We start from the raw sequence: 19,182 nt of genomic DNA, 5'->3' as shown, positions 1-19,182 counted from the left end.
GAACTTTTCAAACATTCAAATTATGATGCATTTGTTTCCTTGTTTATGTGAATTACAGCATCATCAGCTGCAGCATCTGCCTGTAGTGTAAAACTGGTAGCTCAACGACAGAATCCTGAGGGATATTAAGAGACAAATATTGTGCAAGAACAGCACTATTTCCACTTCTTAGAATGTTTGCTGACAATTATCACAGCGAAAATACGAAATAATATTCTGTACTTTTAGCAGCTAGTTCTCAGCTACAAACCATAAACATCAGGGTTCTGTATGCTAATCAGTCTAAATCAAAATGAGTACTACCCAATACACAGTGAACAACAACAATCTGTACCCTTGATCTGTGGTAAAATAATCTGAATTGTTCTGTGCTGTAATGTAAATTTTAAAATACAGTAAGTAGCACTCTGTACATTTAACAGTAAACCTGAGAACAATAATAAACAGTAACAATACTCCATATTCTTAAGTCATTTAATAGTGCACAGCTCAGCAAACATCATAGTGTTCTGCACGGAAATCACAAAAAGCTGCTCTCATCTTTCACAGTGAGCAGATGTTCTTGTGTTGCAGGTCCATGGTCCAGACGTGGACATTGAACAGACCGGGGGGGTCTGGCACCGTCTTCTTCCTAGAGCACCTCCTCTTTTTGCATTTCTCATATGGGATGGAAATAAAGTAACGCTGGTTTAGCACGAAACTGCACAGTGGTTAGCACTTTCGCCTTGCAGCAAGAAGATCCCCGGTTCAAATCCCGGCCTGGGATCTTTCTGCATGGAGTTTGCATGTTCTCCCTGTGCATGTGTGGGTTTTCTCCGGGTACTCCGGCTTCCTCCCACAGTCCAAAAATATGCTGAGGTTAATTGGTTACTCTAAATTGCCCGTAGGTGTGAATGTGAGTGTGATTGTGTGTCTGTATATGTAGCCCTGTGACAGACTGGTGACCTGTCCAGGGTGTCCCCTGCCTTCGCCCGAGTCAGCTGGGATAGACTCCAGCACCCCCCGCAACCCTAGTGAGGATAAAGCGGTGTATAGAGGATGGATGGACACTGAATTACAAGACAAGGCTAGAATTACATGACCTTAATAGTAATAGGTCGTGATCTAAAGCGGGCCGGTCTGAGGGCTGAAAATGAGTCCCATTCTGGCAGCTTAAACAGGGGGGCCAATAATTCTGGAGGACACTGTAAATAATCCTTCTTTGCATCACATCAATTATCAGTCACACTCCAATCCATAATGTTATCAATATTTATAACACTTTATTGACCAAGTGATCAAGATTAATTGATTATAGAAGAATCAGCCCTTTGGGGATTTTTTACAAAGCAAAAAAAATAATGTTAGTCAAGATATTGTCACTTTTTGGACATTAATATACTTCATTCTGACTTTAAACATGAAGCCTGAGGTATAATAATCCTCTGGTATGATCAATCACACTCCAACCCACCTAGTTAGGACACAGTGAAAGCAGCATTTCTGTCTCTGTCCCCTCTCTGCTGTCTCTCTCAGCGAGGCTCACTGTGTGACTGGTGATGAGTGGGCGAGTTGGTGAAACATCATTAAGAGACTATGCTGCTCCATACAAGAGAGAGAGAGAGAGATATGGCACTGCGGGCCACTACCACCGAGACTCCCTGTTGCCATAGTAACAGGCTGCAGAATTTCGTGTTGATGCTCGATTGACGGGTTTTCGTCTAAACACCCGTTATACGTGTTCTCCCCTACTCCTTCCCCCGCCCCCCGACAAAGGTCCACGACCCGTCTTCCACCTGAGTCACCTGGACGTCGCCGGCAAATTGCACAGCAGAGATGCTCGTTACCTCCTCTGCTAGCAGCCGATCTCTAAAGCAAACAGAGCCTGAATAAAGTCAATCACAGCTGGCTGGGGGACGTCTGCGCTGTCACTGCAGGAGAAGAGACGCGAGAGCGACGGCTGCCAGCATGGATATTACAAGATGACTCATCATCGTGGGCTACAAATCCGCCCAAGCACACTCACCGGGGTTCACCAGGTTTGGTAAAACACCTCTGCGGAAGACGACTTGTTTAAAGAACAGAGCTGTGGGCATCAGGGAGCAGCAAACGGTTGAGATCTCAGGGTGATACATTTTGAATTTAAGGGGGAGAAATTGCCAGCGTTTCTCCTTGATAACCTGATCTGTGTTCATTTATTATTAAAACACAGCATGAGTGTTTCAGCCTTCATCACCTCACAGCTCATCTTCAGCACACTGGGGATTAATGAATTGTGTGTGAAGGAAAAATGACTACCTTTCCCCTTATTGAGGTATTTCCTCGCAGCTGAAGACACCCCAGAGTATCATACAGGTTGCATCAGTCAACTACAGCCCCCTAAATCAAGTTGTAGAATCTTTAGATCGCCTCAAATGATCCTGTTCCCATTTGCTTCTCCCAGAATGAGGCTGGGAGCATTCAGGCCTTCTGTCCCCAATATGTCCCTGAGAAAGGCAGATGCTGAGAAAGAAGATGCATAAAAAAACAGGAAAAACATGACTTGGTTATGATTAGATATGCTAGTTGACATTCATGAGCCGACAAGTTGTCTCCATAATGAGCTGTAATCTAAATATGGAATTCTTCCCAACTTCTTATATACTCGATGTTTCAGAGAATCCTAAGAATTGGTGCTGCCAGTGTTCACATTGCTGCGTTGCTCGTTGTATCACTTCTCCTGATATCAGTAAATCTTTTTCTCAACTTAAGCCATCTGAGTCTCCAGAGTGTCTCTAAATCTACCTTCTCATTCACCTCGACATCGCAGAGTTCCCTAATGTTGTGCAAACCATTTAATGCTGGGTTTTTTTTAGCATAATACATTCCAGCCTTGTTTTTTTCAGAGGTTCAGGTGTCACAGGTTCAGCGGTCATGTTTGCTCTAAACATCAACAATAAAGCGTCACCAGGCTTATATAGGATCTCCCAATGAACAGAAGCAGAGTGCTGTAATCATGGAGTAATTCCATAACTAAATGGAAGCATTTATTGACTAAAAAATTAATCTGACATACGTAATTTGTCACGTCTTTTGTTATGGCATCATACAGGAAGGAATAACGGATCATTTTAGAAATTGCACCCAAATTAAGCGCAACACATTCACGCACACAAAAGGACAAAACAGACACATGGCGAAGCATCAAACAGCCTCTAATACAGACAAGACTGTAAATAATTAACACTTCTGCTCTTCACAGCACAAATCCTCCTTTGTTAAGTAATAAAATGCATGGAAAATCCAAAAGTGAGTTTGCTGTAGCTCTTGTTGGGCTAAATTAAACAAGTGTTCAGCTGGAGTTACATTCAGAATGAGCTGAGACTCAGCAATGTGAGCAAAATGAGAATCTGTAGTGTAGTCGCTTCAGCTCGCAGCATCGGCTTCCCCTGCTGTGTGACGGTCTCACAAAAGGCCTCCAGACACAGAGTTGGGAGGATTTCAATCATTGACACACTGTACTACAGTACTACTGCTTGGCTTTGCCTTTTAAAACACAGCGCCTCATTCACTCCGTTTTGGGATTTCTGCAAACCAAAAAGTGCTTCAGAGGAGCCTGAATCCTGATTCCTCCACTCACTGGGTAGTTGGCCTGGAGCGGTTCTGGATGCATTACAGCATCTCAGGGCTACTCTGAAAACACCAATAGGATTACCACGCGACAACTTCAGCAAACTGCACTGTTTAAGTCAGGAGAGGCGTAATCCCGTCAAAGAAGCGGCTTTTCGGTGAAAATTTGGCAGCGGCGTAAGCTGTAGATCACAACCGTGACGGAAACAGAATGGGGGGGGTAATAAGAGAACAGCTCGATGGACGTGTTTGCTCTCAGCTGTCCCAGTCTACGCTGTGATTCTCCTCATCACCTCTGTCCTCGTCGTCTGAGTCAGCTGACACCTTCTTCATCCTCATCATGGCAGCTTTGATGCTTCGCTCCAGCTCGTTGTCGTTGCTCTGGACTTCAGCTCGAGCAGGAACCACCTACAGAAGTCAATTTAATATCAATCAGTCTCCTCCGTCACCTCCTGCTGCTTCAAACATGTATTCAGTAGAAAAATCAACACACCGTTGTTGTGTTTTTTTCCAGGAGACATTTTGAAGCAGCAATGTAACTAACAACATTAGCAGCAGCTCTGATCCATGTAGGTGTTCCATTAAGCCACGCCACTACAGCACTCTGCCAACTGGAACAACTAAATGGATTCCAGTCATTACTAAAGTTATTATTTATATGTAGCTGTGTCTGCTGCTGTCTGTCAGGGCAACTCTTTTTAGTTCAGTTATGCGCTGCTATCCACAGAGTCACCTCAAACTCTGATCTGTGATCAACTGTAATAAAATTAAAAGGTTTAGACGTTCACATCACTGTCGGAAAATGCTGCGTTCACATCATGCAGGAGGAAAACTAGGATTCTAACTTGTGATGGGATCTGCCAGTCTTCTTGTGTGGCTGCTTTTAACTCATTACTCATTCCAGATGTTTTTAAATCCCTCGCTTGTCATCAAAGGACTCATCTGTGTGTATCAGAGCTACAGATTTAGTTTTTTTTGCAATGAAATTAATCATTTTCTTTGCTAAGGAGCAATTCTCCACTGTTGTATCTTCTAGATTGTGCAGATCTGTGAAGCGCTTGCTTCTATCTCCACTCACTCCAAACCATTTGCTGCAGCTCGAGCACACCCGCCCACCTAAAACTGTGCTTAAAAGCTATAAAGCTACTGTACAGTACGGCAGGTTGTAACACTGGAGTGATTCTGCCATACAAGTTCACACTGGAACCCATTTCTGAATAATGACACAAAGCACCGCCCTGGAAGTACAAGACTGGTTCCTTTGTCTTTTTAGTGTATAAATCTCTTAAAGTCTGTCATTTGTGTGCTGTAATTTCAGATGCTAATGCTCATTTTGCCGTTGACTGTTTATTTTGCTCTTTTAACATATACAGACAAACTAAAAAAAAACTTAATTTTAATGGATGGAGGACACTAACAAAACAACATTGAGAGGAAAACAGTACATTTGCTCAAAGAACCCCTTAAACCAAGGAAGCAAACTGCTAAAAACACCAAGAACACCTACCATCCAGGAAAGTAATTTATAGAAAATGTAGCAGAACTAAGTGATGGCTGTTTAGCTGCACAGTTGATTGTGTGATGGTTTAAATGCCACTCTTCAATGTCGCACTAAATCTGACAGTGTTTAGTTAACAGAATATTTTGACAGAGAACATGGGAAGTCCATGTTCACTTGCTTTTGCCAACACTTCTGCTCAGATGCTCAAAGCTTTCGTTAAGCCTAACTTGCCTGTTTGTAATTACTACCTGGATGTTGGCAATAAAACAATTTTCAGGTGGGAAACTGGCGATTACTCCATTACTATGTGAATACAACAAAGGCACAGGTGGAAGTAAACAATAAATGCTGGCTGAACTGCATTTTTTTTCCTGGTTTTGTGCTCGTTTGCTCCGTCATGTTTTATTGGGGCACAGAGTCACTGCTAATGTCGCTAATAACTTGTGCTTTTCTCTGCTGATGAGTCAAAATGTCTGCTGTTTAAAAAAGCATACTTGATTCTTTGTTTCTGTCTTTGATTGTTGTACGGGCATAGATTGGCAACAAATGATGATAAACTGGTCTGTAGAAGATGCTTTTCTGGCAGATAATGTTTCCAATTTGCCATAAATGCTGTCAGGAACACATAATTCCCTACAGACGCCATGCTTTCAGATGTTTTCAGGGAAGACTATACAACACAACCTATTAAAAGAAATGCAGATGAGTGGCAAATGCGTCCTTTGATTTGTCATTTATATTACAAGCATATACAGCATCACACAGAGATGAACTTCGGCTGATTAAACTAGAAAAACAAACGTCGTTATTCCGTTTTGCCAGTGAACTTAGTCTGACTCACTGAACATTTGCCTCATTTTTCTTTTAAACTGAATTTGGCCTCATTCCACATTATGAAATCCCATAAATCCCATAAACCACCAACAGTAAAATCAATCTCGTCTTGTATGAAAAGAAAGAGGCAGGTCATAGATCTGCTGCCGTCAAGAAATCCGATGAAAAGACCAAAACATACAAAGCATCGATCTGTCTCCTAATACTTTCAGGCTTCTCCACAGTGTGTGGCTGAAAAAACCCCAAGGCCGCCGCTCTCTGCTGAAGACGGAAACCTTCAAAAACAGGTCACAAATACATACTTACATATTTAAAAAAGGCTCTATCAATTTAAAAGGAGCAAACAGTGCATTTGTTGCAGTCAATGTAGAGATGTGAATTAGTACTTCAGTGCAGCCAAACACTGATGTTCTTATTTTTAACGGAGATTTGCCCAAGAGAGACACTGCGAAGGGTTTTTTTTATAGCCGAGAAATCAACTTATCAGTGCTCTCGGGTGGACAAACTATGTAACGGCTCCGCAGTTTCAAAATTACCCTGCAACTTCTTGCTGCAATACGCTAATACTGGTCGGTATATTTCCAGCTCACCTTCTTCAGAGTGACTCCCTGTCGGATGGCCGACATCAGGCTGCTCCTTGGATCCTCAGCAGGGCTTGCAGTTTTGGCGGCGGGAACCTTTCGAAGCTTAATCTGTCCACGCTGCAATGACGCCAACACTTCATCCATTGTTCCTACAGCAATGACACAATAAATGACAACACATTTGTACGACAGAAGAAGCTGCACTGGATGTAAAAATACAAAACACCTCGTCTGTTTTTAGAGCTTTACTTTTACTGCTGATAAAGGCTCTAAAAATTCCACCGAGTGCACAAAGCTTTCCAAACTTTTTAATGGTGCACCAAACATTGCTAAAAACAGCTTCCTTTGAATGACCTCCATTTCGTACAAGCCCATAAAACGGAAGCCGTGTTGGACGTTACCGTCTCCCTGGAGCTGAGCGTGTACATCAGCAGGACCACAACTGAGGTAAAATGCCTCCTCTGGCCTCATGGGAGAAGTTGGGAATTTAGGACAGAACACCATGTGCAGGCACACAAACACACACACACTTCTCTCTGGAACAAACACACACAACCTCCCCTGCAGTCGAACAAATGCGCACATACATCCTCATATTTGGAGCTGAATTTCATCGTGTGTGTTTCAGTCTCACCTATATTTTGTGTCAGCATGTTCTTGGCAGGAAAAGGAGGGACTTCTTTTTCACTGAGAGGCATCGGCGTGTCCTCAGAGGAAGCTTGGACAAGAGGAGGAGGAGGAGGTATGGCGGGAGGCAGCGGTGGGGGAGGTGGAGGAGGTGGTGGTGGTGGAGGAGGAGGAGGAGGAGCAGCAGCAGCAGTGCAGGCGGTTGCTGGAGGTGGCGGCGCAGAATAGATTTGGACAGGGATGTCTTTAGGCTGCTGCTTTTTGGGTGTTTTCTTGCTTCTGGGTGCAGGACGAGTGGAGGAAGGTCCTACGGGGGCAGGAGACGGGCTGAGGCTGATGATGGACAACGGCTGGGAGGGACAAGACACTTCTGAAGACGACACTCTGGACTGAGGGGTCTTCAGGATGTACTGGCCCTGTCGCTTCTTGAAAAGCAAAGCAGAAGAGGGAGAAGAATCGGCTTTACAAGCAGGGACATTATCTAGTCTGATGTTCTAACAGTGACCACGAGAAGACAGGACGCCTTCACGACTGTCTGATGATATTCCGTTTTAAACAGGTCTTACATTGAGATTAAAATAAAGTAGCAGAAGGAAGGAACAAACACACACACACACACAACAAAAACACAGCTAATGATGCAGACAGGAGGTAAATCCTCCTGGTCTTCTGCTTCAGTGGGATGATCTTCTACAAACTCCAAAGAAAACAGAAACAGTTCATAAAATTGATTAGCTGATAAAACAACCTCAACACAAAAGGCAGCTGAGGAGCTGTTCTGAGCTGGAATGCACCAGCTGCTCTCAATCCATCAGCAAATTTGTTTCTAAAGCCATTTTTAAGTTCTTAGCGGCTTCTAGCTTGCTTCCAACTATTGATTTCTTAAATCTGATTGCAGCGTTACCACTCGAGAGAGGTCTCAGATAAAGATCCATGACTCAGTTAATGTGTAATACCGGTTGCTAGGAAACATTCGCAGTGTTGTCCAGACAAAACGCAATGAAATATGTAAACAGCAAGAGCGAGAACAAAAACATTCCCTATTTATGATATGGCATAACACGCTGCATTCACTGCCCCCGGTTTAATTTAAACATCTAAATTCAAAGTGAAAACTACAGATGTGGAAATAAGGAAATGTTATATTTACTGCTCACTATTCACGATATTGACACAATACTGAAAGCCCCTTTTATAGAAAGAAGTGAACGAGTGAATAAGGGAGGGATTTTGAACAAAATGTAACAGGGTGTAGGTTAACTTCTTACAAAGTAACAGATTTTTTATAAGCATCATGCCGTTTCTTTACATCAAATAGTAACAATTCAACTGTTTCTTCCCACAAGGAAACAATTTCTAGCATGCTAGTTACATATTTATTCCAAAAAATCCAGACAAATAGATGTATCAGTCAGTAAAGTTATTTTTTCCTGAGCTGCCATGCATTCTTTTGACAAAACGCTCATTTTAACAGCCATGACAGTCACATAAATCCACTCAGTCACATCCAACAGCTACGCAAGCAGCTCTCTGAGCTGAGCTAAACGCATACGTCAGCATGACAGCATCTTCATAACGACAACGCTAACATGCTGATGTTAAGCAGGTGTAACGTTTCCCAAGATCACAACTGCAGTTTAGGGAGTTCTTATCTGCTAATTATCAATAAACACATGAAAATATCATTAGTTCTATGAGCATATTGAAATGCTGCTCTCATTAAAACACTGATGAAAAAATTTGGGGAGAGATATCAGAGTTCATCCTCGGGGGACACCAGGACAGCGACGTCTCAAGCTTTTAACATCACTTGCTGCTAAAAAAATGCTGAGTGTTTAGCATCAGTTGAATCCCTTCTGCTAACAGCCTTTACACCGACTTTTCTTCTCCTGTAGAGCTCAAGTCCTGTATGCACTAAGAAGACAGCTCACTGCTAAAAAAACCTTTGATCATCAGAGTTTCTCCTGATGCGAGGGTCGAGTAGTTAATAGCTGAGTATTAATTTTGAGGCGAACTGTGAAATTAAGAGGCTAAGACGCAGGAGCCTCTGGGGTTTTATTTACTGATGTGGAGGCCGAGTGGAGGCACTGACCTCTCTGAAGGATCGTAATCTGCTCAGAGTCTTCTCTCGCTCCTGGTCCACCCACTCCTTCCTCCTCTGCTCCTCCTCTTTCCTCTTCTCTCGTTTCTGCAGACAACAGAGGGAGACAGTGAGTGCTATTGGAGAGAAAAGAATTGGATCCGGTTTCATTTGCTGGTGCGGGAGCATCTCTGTGGGTTGTGTCGTTGCTGTGGTGACGTACCAGGTGGACCTGATGATGCTGACTGAAGACTACGGAGCTCTGCTTGGCTGCCAGCTGCTTCTGCTCATGGGCCTCCATGCACTGATCCTAATGACACACACACAAAGCATCACTTGAAGACTGAAAAATACAATAAAAAAAACGCACTTGCAGTCAGAAATCAGTGAGTGCTGGAGCAAATCGGGCTTTAAACGTTGCGCCACTGAAACAAATTATGAGTTAATTAGAGGAGCATTCTTAAAATTTTCTATTGTTCTCTTTTTTAACTGTATTGTTAAATATTCATGCATGTGACTCTTGCTTCCTCTGGATTACTGTAGGTGACTTGTGGGAGCTTCTAAGTGGGGTATTCATCCCACTTTGCTGTCAAGTGTTTTTTTAAATCAGACAAAAGAGCATAAAGCCAGCAAGAGGAGAACATGCCAACTGCTTAACTTTCTGTATCACATTAAAATGTAACAGTATAGCAAAAAAAATTTAAACAGAGCAATTAGGACATGAGATTGATTATCTTTTATTATCATTTCAAATTATTTTCAACCTTTTTTTGACATTAAAAACCACACAAAGGAATCATTTTTAAAGAATGTCAGCAGTGTTCGCCCCCGCACCTTTTTGTTGCGTAGATATGCTCGCCGGGCACAGATGTTGCCTCGCTTGGTCTCCAGGGTCTGTAGGCGTCTCTTGAGCTGAGTGACGGCTGGAGAGTTTGCTTGCTGAATACCTGTGTGGACCATGCTCTGCAGCTCCTCTGGATCCTCGCACACATCATAGTACACCACCTCCTCCTTCAGTTCTGAAACACAAATGCAGTCCAGTCACTCTTTAAATCAGCTTCTCTGTTGTCACCACAGATTCTGAACAGCGTAAACCTGAACTGTGTGCTATATGTAACCTATTTAAAGCCAAAATTCACACAAAGCAGCTCGCAGCATGACCCGGGTCTCTCTTTGATGTCGGCTCCAGTCGTGCAGGTTACATGAAATCTGATTGTTTCCTGTTTTAGTCGCAAACATACTGTAGCTCTGAAGCAACACGTCAACAAGAAATCTAGTTTCCTATATTAGGTTAAGAGGAATCTCATTAACAAAAGTAAATTACTGCAATAATAAAAACCAATTCCTGGGCCACTTACGCAGGTCTTTAATACGCTCTGCACGACTAAGAAAGCGTCAGAAACCTGTTGTTGCAGCTGTAAAAATGTCATTACTGACCAGCTGTATATTATCTGGAGTGTTTGTAGTAATACAACTAGTGCAGATTTAGTACATTAAATATTATATTGTCTTGTGTTCTATTATTTGTTACCTCAGTATCATTGCCAGCATTGCGTTTTATTTTTCGACTCGTGTTATTTTAGCTGACTTATTTTATTTCAGTAATATATTGTACTTATATCCTTTTCTGCCAGCGACTGCATTTCTTATGTCATGTCTGAGCAATATCTGCAACAAGAACTTCCTCTGGGATTAATAAAGTTTCATCTTTTGTTATATATTCCTCTTGTTTATGCTTGTCTAAATTGATGACATTTTTGTGCATATGAATTATTTTTATATGCTTACAAGAAACAAAGTGGACCTGCTTATCATCCTGAGTCTCTGCAACAACCAGAAGTTCATTTCTAAAGAAATAATTCACATGTTCTGACTCTGTGCTGATTTGCTCGCTGCGTATTTTATTTCCATTACAGACTTCCAACTCTTTTGACAGGCTCCATAAACTCAGGAGCCTCCTTTAATTTGCAAGATGTCATATTTTTCACCGTCCTCCCACCGACTTTGCTGAGCAGTTACTCTTAGAAGACACATTCCTGCTTTTTACGTGGGAAAATAAGAGTTTAAAGAAACCCAGAACCAAAGTTGCCACAGACACCGACGGCGTGTACAGACACACACACCTTAGAAACAAACATCCCTTGTCCCATGAGGAGCAATTAAGGAAACATTTACATGAACAAAATACAGTATTTCCCCAAAGTAAACCCTTTACACAAAACGCTGAGTGACCAGAGTAACAGAAGCCCCTTCATGTAGAGGCGTGTAGCGCTGTATGATTGTAATCTACACCGTGTTGAATGGGCTCTGTGGTTTGCGTAGTGAAGTGTTGCACTATTCTGTTAAAATTGTGGCTCATAGGAAGAGGATAAAATATTACAGACACATTTTAAGGTTATGAAGTCAATAAAACACTATCGTATGTTGTAATTTGCGGAGTCATAATTTAAAAAAAACACACAGGTAAGCATTTTAAAGGTTCCGTTATCCAAATTAAAAATGGGAAAATCTACCAGGGGCGATCAAACTGTGGGGCGTGACTCTGCAGGAGGTTGCAGAGCGGTTTGTGGGTGAAGAGATGTGAAGCAAGCACGCTGCATGAGCTGAATATGGAAGTTATTGTAGCGTGGTCCATTGTTTTGGCCTGTTTGTTAACAGTAGAAGCAGCATCAGTGGCTAAAAGATGCAGCTCAGAGGTGATTAAAGAACTCTAAAATCATTAATTCTCCCAATTTTCATCAGAATTGTTCCTCTGAGGCTCTTAGTGGAGTTAAATTTGAACACACAGCCATGAAAGACATAATTTTAGTATCAATGTTGCTTAGAAAAACATCTACATTTCAGAAAGAAAAATGAAGCTCCTTGCACCTCCAGCGCTTGGCTGAAAATAATCAATTTGTTTTAACATTTTCGTCGATATTAAAGCAATCCAGTGATAGCCATCTGTACACTAGAGAATATAGAGCAAATAAGAAACGCTAATAGCTAGTTTTGTATCTTTTAATGGTGCCAATTTGTCAAAATGTGGACATGCAAAACAAATAAATAAATAAATAGATGCTCAAGCGGTGGCCAGAACCTTTAGTATGCTAGAATTAATTTCAGGGCTTTTATACTGCAAAGTGTTCCTCTGTTCAAGGGTTTCAATTTTCACATTTTCATTCACTCCATTAATTAAAAAACAATGGCTGAGACGGTCTTACCTGTGAGGACCTGTACACTTTAATGACAGTTTCACAAGGTGACACAGCCGTTGTCTCTGCTCGGGTATTCAGTTGTTAAAGGCATTAGAGGAGATTTAATTTCCTACGACTTTGAACGTAGCATGCGCACATACAACCTCTCCCTCACCCCCCTCTAACCTCCCCCCTCTTAACATTTACGAAGAAACGCCCCCCTCCAGAAACTTGCGTAGCACTCGTGAAGTTGTCTTTTACGGCTGGGTCCCCCTGGATCTTTATCTGCCATTATGTAAAAAAGATGAGCAAAACAAGTCTCCAGCTATAAACTACGAAGCTATACCAAAGCAACACATACAGAAAACACGTAAGTCCAAGGCGTACGTAATCTACGTAACTAGGCCTGAGCCGGATGATTTTTGATTGACAGGAAAGGGAGCAAACCAAACGCCTCGGTCCGAGCGCGTTGATTGGCTGATGTTTTTCAGGTCCTGCCATGTCCACAGTTATTTTTTTAGAAACCATACATACAAGTTCACTAAAGGTCAGTATATTCATTTTATGTGAATTAGACAAATTAAACAAAAAAAAACATCCTCTATAATGCCTTTAAAGCTTCTGGTACATTGATGATATGTAAAAGGATGTGTTTTTTATTTATCTTTACGTTAATGTTGCTTAAGTGTTTTCAAGTGTAATGTGAAAGTAAAGTACCATCTCTCACAGTAATTTGATTCTGCTTACAAGTTTCAAACTCCCTCTAAGCAGCTGCAGCCTCCACATCTACTGTTCAGTAATTCTATTTAAACGCATTCTCAGCGTACCTTTAATCTGCCGTCGTAAGGTGTCTATCTGAGCCACCAGCAGCTGCTCCTCGTTCTTCAGGATCTCAAACTTGGCGTCATATAGTTCTAGCTGGATTTCATAGAACTGCAGTTCCAGCTGGTCCACTGTGTCCGGCTGCTTCTGGCTGTCCTCAAACGCAGACCTGGAATCACTTCTCTGGCTCTGGTTGTTACCCGACAGGCTCCCGAGCTGCCCCGCAAAACACAGAACAATGTAGAGTCAGCCCCATTGAAGGATAAAACCGGTGGCATAGCAAAAGAGCAGCCTGTTATGTACATACTGTGGATACTTCTTGGCACGGTTGCTACTGAACGCAACACTTTCTGACAGCCGAGACGAATTCTGGATGAAAGAGTGTCCTTGAGCATGATGAGCAAAATAGGTTTTGCTCTCAACGACATTACCAGGTGAAAAAACTGAAACCGAATCTGATAAAAAATAAAGGGTTTGTGATAGATGAAACGTTTCAGGGGAGTATTAATCTCTGTAGACTTTCACACTGTGATGAAATGAGCTGAAACCAGCAGCTACCTGTAAGTATGCGTGATATAGATAGGTAATGAGGTGCCACACTGAAGGAAAACGCATGTCCTTAAATGCTCGGAATTGTGTGACACATCAGCACACACACTGTCTAGATGTGACATAAGAGCTGCAGAGATTGAGGTGATACAAACAACACACACTAAATGCAAAGGTGTCCCGCTGTGCACCCAACAGTTAAGAGTTACGTTGACACCAGTGCAAGAGTTTGCGTAGGAGCGGCTCACTGATCTCATTAAGAACACACTCACACAGCTGTCAATGTAAAGCTCACGTTGATTTCACAGTGCTGGATACTGCCAGGATCTTCAACCCTGATTTTTAAAAAGCCTAATCGGATGAATAATGCAGCCACATGAAGGCGAAGGTGCTCAGAGTGTTCTCTTCTCTTCGAAAATCTCAAAATGCACAGCGTGAATCTCTACAGCAGCTAGCAGTTCGCAGTAGTTTTACCAAAATACTGTGATCCCGACATTAGAAATAAACCCCATGGAGCCACGGATATGCATATAGCGTTCACGCTTTAAGCACGTGCACACACACACACAGACAGACTCACTTATTCATGCATGCAGGTTTTTGGGGGTGTATCGAGGGGATTCTCTGTGTTTTTAGAGAGGCTTTATAAATAGATCAAAGGACGATAGCAGCCAGAGATTCGCATCAGACTGGAATACCAAGTGAAAGATACACGAGAGCAAGCAGACACTGTGTCACATCTCTACAGAGTCACAAGCACTACAAAAGCTGCCCTGGCCTTGGCACTGAAACAAAGCCATGAATGAAAACTAAAGCCTTACAACTGTGTCAGACTCCAACATGCTGTAACGACTAATTACAAGAACCACTAGAAAAGCTGTTAAATGTTAATGAAAAGACACAGAGACACACACACACACACCCTTTCTCTGATGCCGTCTTTCTTGCGGCTCAGGCACATCTCCGCAGCTCTCATGTGCTGCAGGGTTTCTTTGGCCAACAGGAAACGCAGCTTTTCCAGTCTGGGAGCCGCAGATGCCCAGGCAGCAGGTCCAAACCGACACTTATCCTCCTCCATCTGTTTTAACATACCTGGACATACACACAAGATTCTGCTTAGTCTGTTTGCATCACACAGAAGCACATATAGTCTGTGCTATCACGAGAGTAAAACCTTATTACGTTTTGGAGGGAAACACCAGGAGCTTATATGAGCGTTGTAGTGCATTTCTGATGGCATTGCTTCCACTTTGTAAACACTGTGTTGCTACCAGCTAACATTCACCACACAGGTTTAAATTCATCACTTTAAATCAAAGGCGCATCTGGATGCAAAAAACTTGCACAGATAGATAGATAGATAGATAGATAGATAGATAGATAGATAGATAGATAGATAGATAGATAGAGAGATTTATACAAAATATTTGCTTCTGAACATTATTTTCCCTCAAAGAAGGTGGAAATGCTCAAAATGCAGAAAAGACAGATGGCTACCAAAAAAGTAGGAATTTGATTTTATGCATGTGAAGAAAAGGCATTAAAATTTGTATTTATTTATTTTCCTCTGCAATTCATGAAAACTCAAAACTAAAGTGTCTCTTAACACTCTATTTCCCATGCCAGCAACAATATATAGGTTATTTGGACTTGTTGATTATTTGAATAGTAAATAATACCATCAATATGTTTTTTGTTTGCTGCTGCAGTTACATTTGTGACTCTGTTACGTATTTTACTCCAGTGTGACACACAAAAACACATTCATTACACCATCCAGGCACACATAAAAGGAATAAACACAGCAACTTATACCAGCCAGAGCCTTTGAAGTCTGTGTAAAGTAGGTGACAGTGATGTCCTGAATTGAGGCGACTGCGTCTTCTGCTTTCATTCTCCACTCCTCCGCCTCCTTCTCCAGAGCTGCAATCCTCCGAGGACCCAAGTCTTCAAACTCCAAAGACTTCTGCAGACAAGCGAGGTAAGCAAAGCAGTGGACACGTTTATACTGGCCGATTTAATGCTCACTTCTTACTCAGCAGCGACAAATGAAACAGCTTAAATGGAATCTTTAATGATCGCTGATTATTATAGAGTGTACATAGAAATATTGGATTTTCACTAACAAAGAAGGCTATAAGTTGGTTAATGCTACGTTCTGGGGCTCTAAATAAGTATTTGCATTAAATGAAGAAAAATCCACAAACTCTAACTCCTAATGAGCATATCCTCTGTATTTAAACATCAAAACAAACTGCAAACTGTACATACTACATGCAATCATTTACCACAACCTTAAAAAGAACAAGCTGTCTGTATTTACCAGGATCTCTAGTTTGTAAAGGCAGGCCAGCTCTCTCATGTCTCTGAATGGCTGCAGCAGGTACTGGAAGAAAGTGGTGGCAACAGTGACCAGGTCCTGGTAGGCCTCGTCTTCTTCTTCGTAAATGCTGTGCAGCGCAACCATTCGGTCAGCAGTGCTGTGACTCTGTAGCAGCTGCAAACATGGAAGACATAAACACCATCACCTGGGTTTATTCTGAGCCCACAGACTTTTTATACCTCGGATGACCTGGAAAATCACAGAAATCTAACATAACAGTCAGCATTAGTCCTTTCAGAATGTGGCTTGGGTGGGCTGAAGGCACTTCAAGATGCGGTTCTGTACCACAAGCATTCCTGGAGTCAGCTCTCTGACGCTGACCGCTGAGGTCAAACAAATTTGTCTCCTCAAATTTGGGTATTAACAAAACATTTCATATGAAACAGTTTCAAGAGATGACACCTTTAGACCACAGAGTTTGTTTGCCTCTAGGTGTGCTTGATAAACATTTGAAATGCTGTCAGTTACAGAACAAAATGCACGAAGTTGATGTAGCGTTTGAAAGATCCTAGATAGCAAAAAGAAATGTGGCTTCATCACATGGGATCAGTCTGTAGTCTGTAATAACCCGCCATCTTTCTGCATCAAAAGAACAATGGCTGCTTTTCCTTAAGATAAAAAGCAATTTCAATGCAACAACACCATAAACTACGCCTCACTTTCCAACACTGTCAACAAAACACAACAGGATTTTCATAAAGCTGTCATGAACTCAAGGACCGCTGTATCTGGTTGCAGTTTGAGGTGTTGCTGACTCTGTGTAAACTAACTGCATTATGTCTCAAATCTCAGAGCTTCAAAGGTGAAGCTGTTGTAGTGGCTGTCAGTTATCCCTCACCTCATTATTCACTGGTTAACAAACAACTACAGGGTCAAGTTACAGGTCTGTGTTGAAATCACTTGCAGAGGAAAAGGCGAAACCCTCAGGCTGGATTGCTGATAACGTTACGACATCTAAAGCTGTGATTGTAACAAACAAACAAACAGACGAGGTTTGCTGTGTCATGGTAGGCCTGCTTTTAGACCTACACCACCACTGCGTGGTGCTAGTCCTGCACATCACAGATGTAAACTTCAGAAAAATAATACTTCTTCTATGACACACAAAGAAAACAAGTGTAGAAGCAGAGAGGAAAACAGGAAACATTTCTGAGATTTTTAAAGTTCTGTTCAACAGAAAAAAACACCTGTAAGCTTTGAATAGAGCCTTTCTCTTTCAATGAAATTTTCTTTTAAATTTTGCTTTCAGTAGGTTTAGGTTGTTCTTGATGATCCTATTTCAGTTATTTGCATATATTATTTACATTATATGTCAGTGTAATGTGCAATATGCAATCTCATTTTCATGTGCAATAGTTCATTATCATGTATGATGTTACTTATTACCTTAATATCATTATTTTTTACTGTATTATTCTAGCCAAATCTGAGCATATTTACATTTCAGAAATGTATCATACTTTGGTCTTATTGCTTTTCCACTAAGCACTGCATTTCTTATCACATATCATTGTATCTGGCATGAGAATTTCCTCCAGGATTAAATGAGTTTAGTTTTAAAAACTGATTCAATAAGTGGCAGTGTTGTGTGACTCCATGTAAAACCGTCTATCGGGCTTCTCCTACAAAGAAATAACAGAATGAAATAAACTCCCCACTTAAAAACAACTGATTTTAAAGACTTTCCTAAAGAAACTAAAAAAAATGGATCCAGAGAAACCAAACCTGTCAGCACTGACAGTCCTTGAAATTACTTTTTCTAATCATGTAAATGTGAGAATGTGAGATCCTTCTTTTAAAATGTGATGTATTGCTTTTCCATCTTTACTTGCTTCTCTCTTGCCTGCTCCAAGAACTGCAGACACAAACTATCCAGTACTCTATAATCTGGCCCAGAGCATCTTTACCTTGTGTTTAATGCTCTACTGCACATGGTTCCTGTGAAATGGACTAATTAAATAAATAAGTCTTTACCCAACCTTGCTTTCAGCACATGCTTTTACTGCTGCCTGACTGATAACATGTGCAGGACTCTGATTTAACATTTTAAATGAATAAAACTAAACATCTGTATTATCTTTTGCTGTTTTTCAAATGTACAGATGAACCAAACAATGCAGGTTTATGCAATTAGAAAGTGAAAGTGAGAGAAATGAGGTTGACAAAACAGCTTTCGATATGATGCAGCGTTGCAGGACTGCTGTATTAAAGTTTTGCTAAGAGTGTAAATAATAAACTGTCATCTGCTGGGCAGTGACGTAGACCCCTGACGTCTTCCTCACCTGTCTCAGGTGACCTTTGGCCCTTGACATCTCCTCCTGCATGGTCTTCCTTTTGAACTCCTGCAGATTTTCAAAGTACTCCTCCACATCCCTCTCATCCTGGGTGAACAAGGTGTCCAGAACAATCTTTCTCCCGCAGATGTCGATGGCTGTGCTGAAATATTTCTCCAGTTTTCTACACGGAGTGTCAAAATCTCTCTCGTCGTCATCTTCGCCGCCGCCGCTGGTTCTCCGATTCAGGAAGAGCAAATCCCAAATGTTACCCTCCTCAAACTCTGATAAATCCGGGAAGCAGGCTCCCAGGACGTCTGCCACGCATGTGAAATGCTGGTGGATGTGTCTGAGGTCGCTGACGGAGAAGAGTCCAGCCCAGCTCATCTGAGGGTCGCCGCCGACAGGGATTTCTGCTTTGCGTTTCTGCCGTTGTAACGTCCGGTTGTGGCAGGTGACGGCGAACTTACACTCGATGACATTCCACTGGACGATGAAACCCAGCTTAAACGTCTCGTTCTCTTCGAATATGTTGCTCTTGACCGCGACCCAGCCCTCCAGACTGTCCAGCCGCTCATATTCCACGCTGTTCATCTTAAAAAGAACCGTTTGTCTGCGGCCTGCGACGAACTGTTGGCTCTGTTTACAACGTCCGCCATTTGCGTGACGTCAGGTGCCTTCACGGACCTCATAAATGGTCAGAACTATTGCCACAATACGCTAACTGTTATTTCACAGAATAATAAATCTACATTGTTATCACAT

At 41.9% G+C, this 19,182-nt stretch overlaps 1 protein-coding gene across 1 annotated transcript; it reads right to left on the bottom strand.

Moving 5' to 3' along the window:
- Positions 1-2,972: 2,972 nt before the first annotated feature.
- Positions 2,973-19,120, bottom strand: LOC110954974 (WASP homolog associated with actin, golgi membranes and microtubules). Its single transcript, XM_022199755.2, has 11 exons — positions 18,427-19,120; positions 16,085-16,258; positions 15,577-15,727; positions 14,684-14,853; positions 13,218-13,428; positions 10,049-10,233; positions 9,438-9,524; positions 9,227-9,322; positions 7,142-7,559; positions 6,514-6,656; positions 2,973-3,996 (listed from the first exon to the last, which is right to left on the bottom strand). The coding sequence occupies exons 1-11, from the start codon at positions 19,009-19,011 to the stop codon at positions 3,844-3,846; spliced, it is 2,373 nt and encodes a 790-aa protein (XP_022055447.2). The 5' UTR covers positions 19,012-19,120; the 3' UTR covers positions 2,973-3,843.
- Positions 19,121-19,182: the final 62 nt, after the last annotated feature.

This window comes from Acanthochromis polyacanthus, chromosome 2, assembly GCF_021347895.1.
Source record: "Acanthochromis polyacanthus isolate Apoly-LR-REF ecotype Palm Island chromosome 2, KAUST_Apoly_ChrSc, whole genome shotgun sequence".
NCBI classification, from domain to species: Eukaryota; Metazoa; Chordata; class Actinopteri; family Pomacentridae; genus Acanthochromis; species Acanthochromis polyacanthus.
This window is presented reverse-complemented; position numbering and strand designations above follow the sequence as displayed.